Source organism: Phoxinus phoxinus (genome assembly GCF_949152265.1).
Source record: "Phoxinus phoxinus genome assembly, chromosome: 24".
Classification (NCBI taxonomy): Eukaryota; Metazoa; Chordata; class Actinopteri; order Cypriniformes; family Leuciscidae; genus Phoxinus; species Phoxinus phoxinus.
Genome location: NC_136899.1, coordinates 24,686,024 through 24,693,943, shown reverse-complemented (window position 1 = coordinate 24,693,943; position 7,920 = coordinate 24,686,024). Strand labels below are relative to the sequence as shown.

The 7,920-nt window shown below is 37.9% G+C and overlaps 1 protein-coding gene across 1 annotated transcript; it reads left to right on the top strand.

Moving 5' to 3' along the window:
- Positions 1-1,441: 1,441 nt before the first annotated feature.
- On the top strand, positions 1,442-7,715 carry nrn1a (neuritin 1a). Its single transcript, XM_079601910.1, has 3 exons — positions 1,442-1,875; positions 4,558-4,702; positions 6,233-7,715. The coding sequence occupies exons 1-3, from the start codon at positions 1,821-1,823 to the stop codon at positions 6,459-6,461; spliced, it is 429 nt and encodes a 142-aa protein (XP_079458036.1). The 5' UTR covers positions 1,442-1,820; the 3' UTR covers positions 6,462-7,715.
- Positions 7,716-7,920: the final 205 nt, after the last annotated feature.

Sequence of the window (7,920 nt, the reverse complement as noted above, 5' to 3'; positions counted from 1 at the left end):
TTTTTTGTCAATGACCCATTAACATTAGGCCATGTTCACCACCCATACAACAAAAATATATAAATAATAGTTGGTGGGATAAAGGGATAGCAGGGCCTAAAAGTAACACGGGACAAGCGCTAATTGGCTTGTAAATTTTTATGAATTCTAACAACATGAACGGGACAGTTGATGGGCCAGCGCTGCATTGTCATGAAAGTTAAGCCTTGACAAGTTATATTCAAGCACAAAAAGACGCCAAAGGGAACTCATGTCGTTACTTGCACTGTGTGGAAAGTCAAAACACCCGAAGCCCGCGCACAGAAAGCCGAGTCTCAATACCAAACCGAGCTTTTACAAATTTGCACATTATCTAAAAAAATAGCAGTATCCTAGTAAACATAGTCAGTTATGTCTTGAGTGAACGTAAACAGTTGAGAAAGTAAACACTTATGTACATTATTTCATTATTTTAGATAGGCTTACTTAAAAAAAAAACACTCACTGCTATTGACTGAATAACTTCTGTAAATTTAATAAGGATGAATTAATAAGAATGTTTAATTTATACAGTGAAGACAATGCATTTTATATTTGCTTACTTTATTAAATTTCTGTTCCTGAAAATTGATAGACCTGAAAAACCTGAAAAGCACTGTTTATTTATTTTGTATCTTTATTGTATTTATTTCTGCTTTTGCTTTGCTTTATGATTATTTGTTTTTACATTATTACTGACTGATTACTTGTCTTTAATAATGTTTTACATTTATATTAGTTAGGCTAAGCTGTGGTATCGAAATTGGAATAGAGAATAGTGCATTTCATTGGTAGGCCTATCTAAAATGTCGGTGTTATAAATGCCTGTATTTGCAAAGTCTCATAGTCGGTAAAAAAAAAAGAAGTCACCGGCCATTGGCAGGTATGGCAAAAAGCAGTTTGCCCTGAATATAAGTCTCAGGTGTTAAAAGTGTTAAGATTCTGGGCCGATATATAATTTTCACGATGCACCAAATAGCCTATATCCCGTCCATAATCCTCAAAATACTACAGTCTGCTTTACCTCGTTTCACCTCAGACAGACCTTCATAACCTTGCTGGAGTGTTTAAGTCATAAACAAATCATCAATAACGATTAGCGCTGAGGTAATAAGACTCAAGAAAAAACGTGGGCACTTCATTAATCATACTGCTAAATCTGCGCGGGTCACATTTCCATAAATGATACAAATCCATAAATTACTGTATGTATTTTACACAATGCATCACAGTCATCTCGATTAAAAGGAAGTATATGGCGTATTATGGCCTATAAGCTAACCAACCTCGAGCAACCCGACTACGAGATATCTATCTATCATAATTCATCAGTCTAAGCATCCTGGAGCAATGAAGTCTGCACGTGCATCCATATGTGGGTCACGGGTCCACGTGTGAGCTTCATGCAGGAGGGTGTATAGGTGAGACCACCAGAGAGCAGATATATGTGGACATCTCCGCAATCCCTGAAATACCAGTACAGTGGAGAGGGGGAGAAGAAGGGAAGAGGGGCCAGCCCGGTCTAGCGAATGAGAAAATAGAGAAGTGGGGAGTCCGACGGTGAATTTTACGTCAAGCTTGAGATGTGGGCGTGAAGCAGGGAGAGAGAAAAAAACACACACGAGGCATTACCAGCTTCTCTTAACGGGGTGCACCATTTCACTTCTCTGCGCCTCGCCGACAGCGGGAGAGACCCAGAGTTTCGGAAGATCTGCAAGAACTCAACAGCGATGTTTTCTCAATCTTTTCCCCTCACAACAATCTAAAATTGTATATACTCCAATGGTTTTTCTGGACGTAGGATGGGATTAACTTTGTCTGGAAGATATATTTCATTGTTTCTTGCTGTTCAAATAGGTAAGTAGATTATTTCTGTCGTAGTGTATTTTGGGATGGGCTGATTTTTCCTTTTTAATCTTGATTTTTTTTTTTTTTTCATAGATAACTTGACACTTCTAATTCGTAAGGCTGTTAAAGGGTTCCTACATTTCGTTATATGCCTATTGGTTGTATATTTGTAGAGTGTATGTTGGTGGATATTTGAATTGCAGTGCTACTGTCCCGACTGCGATTTAAAGGCTTGCCACTGGCTAGAGATCTGGGTCTTGTATTTTAAATGCATGACATTGGGGTAATATTGCATTGCCTCTCCATTTAATGTTGGAGACTGTTCCGAGAAATAAAGCCCTGCAAATCGTATTGGAGCAAGTTGGTGAAAGTATGGGACCGCCCGATCCTCTCCGTAATGAATTATTTAAACCAATATTGAAAAATAATTCGGAAAAAAAATGCATTAATGTAATTGCATTAACAGATTTAACTTGCAAAGGCTAAGTCTCGTAGATGCATCATGCGTTGTATGGTCCCATGTGTCTCTTTTCAAATTACACAAGCACACAATATAATTTAATAATAATTTCGCGAAAATTAGGTGTGCGATTGTTGTTTTAGAATATGCATAAGAACGCAGGACATGTTCTTGCAATATTGTGCGTTTTTAAATGTCTTTCTTGTTAGTGCTGTTGCAGGGCTCTGCGATGCAAATGTTGTGCATTAGGATGAAATCAGTAGCGATGTTTTTTTGTGTGTGAAAAGCTGTACCGTTACTAGTTGAACTACATTAATTTGCCATAAACCCCCTCCTGATTTCATTGAACAGATTATGCTTGACACTGACAGGGTCTAGTAAAGTGGTCGTGACTCGTGACCACTAGTACAGTAGGATAGGTGAGTCTATATTAGATGCTCAGTTGTGTCTAAATATAGATCTTCGTGCCTACAGCGAAACGGTTTAATAATTCACTGTTTGTTCGCATTGCTGTCTTTTGTGACTGTTAATCCCAGTAAAGCAAACAAAGACATCGCGATTTTAAATATGAAATCATGCATCCCATTAATAAATGGTTTTACATAGCTAACTGTATGAGCATCTTTGTATTCCGCATCCCCATATCCGCCATGTTGAGGTCTGAATATTTCAATTATTTTGATAAAAATTATTATGATGCACGATACCATAAATCAATGCAGCGCATTTACGCATTTAATTTTTCTCGGTATGGTATTTTGTAGGAATATGGTTGCAACTTGCAATGTTGAATATACACGCTTCGTGTTGAAGAAAAGGGCGATCTGTCCGCGATATCACAGATATTTCGTTATGTAAGCTTTCATCTGTGCGGCATTACTCAGTAACACATTTAATTCACTATGTCTGAAATCAATATTATCCATAATTTAATATTATAATCTTAAGTGTGCATTATTTTGTGTCATTGTTGGATGCGGGTTTTTTTTATTCTGTGGGCGATAAAGAATGCACGAAACGACTGCATGGCATCAGAGACTGAAAAATTAGATACAGAATAACAACCATGATTGCATCTTTATTTTATTTTCGTTTGGCATTTATCGTATATTGATTGTAGAATATAGGAATGCATATAACCAATAGCCTATTGAATAATGTATATGACATAATGCCTAATTCACATATACAACGTATAATAAAAATGTTGGTGACATAGGCCTATCATATAATAACTGTAAAATTATTTAAGGCTATAGGCTACATGCATATAATAGAATACAGGGGAAATACTATGCACTGCATTTAATAGCTAATGGATGATATTGCATAAAATGGATATAATGCAATTTAAGGGAATTGTAGAGAATATAGTGCACTTACACACTACATAACGCACATCCTATTACTGTAGTGTATCGACGCAGAATATACTGCATACAATTTAGGGACACATATGCAAAATATATAGGGACATATAGGCGTGTGTGTATGTGTGTCAGTGTGTGTGTGTGTGTGCGTGTGTGTGTGTGGTTATAGGCAGAGGCACGGCCTGATTTGGACAGTGCAACAACTTAATTAATTCAAGATCGCGTTGTTTAACGAGCCTGAGAAACCACTGGCGTTTATGGTTCGTTAAGCAAAGGGATCTGGTCAATTGGTCAGGTTGTGACTTTCCGTTCCAACATAAAGATCGAAATGAAGTGGGAAGGAAAGCATCCGTGTCCAAATGTTCTCATTTTCCCCCTAATAGATCTGTCATCAAAAAACAGACTCTTTTCTAGATGTGTAAAAAAAAGGGGAGGGGGAGCACAAATCACTCAGAATGAAAATCTCACCTCACACAAGCCCACACACACCCCACCCTCATGTACACCATTACATCATCGTTTGTCCACGCGCGCCACCCTCATGCTCAACACACATATTATTTCTAGTGAACACACACACACACACACACACACACACACACACACACACACACACACACACACACACACACACACACACACACACACACACACACACACACACACACACACACACACACACACACACTTAATTAAAAATCCTGAACGAGTGAGTGTATCGCAGCAAATTCAATTATACCCAAAAAATGAACGCTATTCTGGAAGAGTCAGATGATAGAAGTTAACGTTTTTTTTGTCGTTTTTTATTTATTTTATTTAAATAGGCTACATTAAAAAAAATAATCCTTTCTCGTTTTCCAGCCTATCTGCTGCAGGCAGTTCGAGCGGCTGGGAAATGTGAAACAGTGTTCAAAGGTTTCTCCAACTGCCTGCTTCAACTAGGAGACAACATGGCCAACTATCCACAGGAGCTGGAGGAGCAGGAAAACCTTAAGACCATCTGCACGTAAGGGACCCATGCACACACACACACACACACACACACACACACACACACACACACTGGCGTGAGGGTGGGGAGAGAGAGGGAACAGGGGCCAGATGGCACAAGGGGCCCTTGTTTAATTCGACAGCAGAAATAGAGCCGTGAAGCCGCTATATGCGCTATTCACATTTCACCAGTTAATCACAATTAGATGAACCATCTCTACACGCCGAGGCCGAAGGTCAGCATCCATAATTGGATCAGATCGGGCGGTAATGCACGATTATTGTAAGCGATCCGCTTTATAAAACCGGTTCTTTTACAGCCGCGACTGAGAGAATCAAAACGCAAGTATCTTATTACAGGGACTGGAATTACTCTTCCTTTCCTTCTCCATTTGCCCCCCGAAATTATTTCTGTTTGAACTTCGAAATATAGCCTCCAACCCGATTTTAGATAGCATTCAATTTCTAATCATATTTTCGTATTAAACAATATTAGATGGCTATAAAAGGAGATGTGCAAAGCGGCTGACACTGCAATTTCAAACACACCAAAGCTCCAGCAAAACATTAACATGTAACACACTTTTTTTTTTTTTTTTTTACTTGAGAGCATATCCTTTTGGAAATATTCGATTTTATCGAACGATGTTCTATTCTATTCTATTCTATTCTATTCTATTCTGTTCTATTCTATTCTATTCTATTCTATTATATTCTATTCTATTCTATTCTAATTTAATTGGAGCATACTTGTGAGCGTGCATGTCCATTCGTAGATGCATGTTTTAAAATGAGGGTGTGTGTTCCTGAAAAACACCCTCCTGAAATAAATGAATAAATGATGGGCTGGAGAAGGGGGTGGGGCGCGGGGGGGGGGGGGGGGGGGGGGGGAGTTGTGTGTGTGTGTGTGTGTGAGTGTGAGAGAGAGAGAGAGAGAGAGAGAGAGAGAGAGAGAGAGATAGATAGATGGGGAGGGCACTAGAAGTCACGTGATATGGAGATTTTCCCTTCGGAGCCGCATTACAACTCGGGTTTCCCTCGTGCCCTCTCTCCTCCTTCACGTGGCTTCATGAGGACATGCAGTTGCCAGAAGGATTCATGCATAAGACTATATGAATTATATTAGAGCTTCTAATAATTCTATATTAAATTGTAGCGATATATTGTTGGTGCAACTCCTTTTTAAATAGGTCTACTTTTTCAAACGCACACAATCAAAACGTCTGAATAATCATATTCAAATGCATGCGAAATTGATGTAGATTTTCTAATAAAATGCGATGCTTAAGTGTTTACTATTCACAAATCACAAATGCATAAATCCAGAAGCTGCTTTTCACATAATAACACAGGATAAAAAAATAGGCTACATTAAAAAAGACAAACAGAGAAATATTTATTTCCACTATTTTTAGTTTCACTAATTAGGCATTTTACAACAGCAACAAAAATCATAATAATAATATGTTTAGATTGAATAGCTTAAGCGTGACTCAAATCAGACATGAATAATGATTTTCTTTCTGTTGAAACATTTGACTTGCAGTTACTGGGATGATTTCCACTCATGCGCGACCACTGCTCTGGCAGACTGTCAGGAAGGAGCCACAGATCTGTGGGAGAAGCTGAAAAAAGAGTCCAGAAACCTGGAGTTTCGCGGCAGCTTGTTTGAACTGTGTGCGGGAGGGAACGGCGCGAGCAGATCTGCGGTTCCGTTCTGCGTGACGCTCATCCTGAGCGCGCTCTCGGCGCTCGTCACGTGGATGCAGTTTTAACCCACGGGAACAGAAGAGAGGGAGAAAAAAAAAACAAGAAGAAAATAGAGAAAGAGAGAGAAAGAGGAAGACACAAGACAAACCATCAACACAAGAATAAAAGAAGAAGAAGAAGAATTAATGACGATCAAAATTCATCCTCACCCAAATGGATTTATATGCTTATTTCATCTGGAGAACAAGACGTTTTTTTTGCAAGAGACAATGGCAAGAAGAAGTCTTCTGGGAATGCTCAAGCACATTTGCCTGACTCTGGGTCGATTACATGAAATATTTATCAGATATTGAGTTTCGGCCTGAATTTCTGAAAGCGTAGTATTTTATAACATTATCGTCTGTTATGAATGAATTATTATTATTATTATTACTGTAGGCTTTTCACATTCTCAACGGCCATCGTATAGAAAGATATATTAGGAATATTCTCTCATGAGTTTGTTTTATATGCTCTTTGTCAATATTTAGTTTTTCATTTATCAAATTTATTTTAGTCAAGCCAAGTATATGGATGTGTTGATGGCTGGGGTAAGATGAACCACCAATCCAGAAAAATATAGGGAGCTATAAATAAGAATACTAATAATACTAATAAATAAACCTCAGGAATGACTACAGGCATATATTTAACGGAATACATGAGAGCAGAGAAATAATATATTTAAAAGATTTATTAATAAGTGTCAAATGTAGCCATGAAAAGGCTGAGGTGAGTTTACTGGTGCCGTTCCCCTCAAAAATGTTATTATATTCCATTCAAAGAATATTTGTCTCTTTTTATGTAGGACACATAATAGTTTAAAGGCGACACTTTACATTAGTGTCCATGTTGCATATAACAATGTGTAATTACATAAGCAGCTCCAGAAAATAAGTACAGTACATCAAGTACACGTGGTTCATAACTATATGACGCAGTAATATTACACTAGGCCTTCTGTATTTCTCCCGACAGTATCGTAGCACGAAAATATCTGGACCTTGACATTAATAGTTGGATGAAGTGAATTTTGCTAGCTTTATTTGATGTTGCCAAGGCATAGACCACGTTTCACTGCCTTCAGAAGATGTTTGTTCGTTGTTTGTTCGTTTCTGGGGATGTTGCATATGAAATACCTGAATATTCAAAACCATACAAGAAAATAAGAGATGTATGTGAAATGAAAAGAGAGATACTTTAACAGAAACAGATTGATTATACAGGTATATAAAATAGACTGCTAAAAAGAAGTATTTAAATAAAACAGTTACTGTTTGAAAGAGATTTGTGTTGTTTTTATTGGTGTAGGAACCTGATCGCAACCCTTATAAAAAATAATTTAGCCTATATAACTCATATCTGCATCAGTTAATAAGGAGCAATATCATAATGGCCAGAACCGATAGGTGCACATAAAGGATTCAGTTTCTCTTGCACGTGAACGCGCACGTGGAGACGTATTGTTTCATTATTAATAAGGTG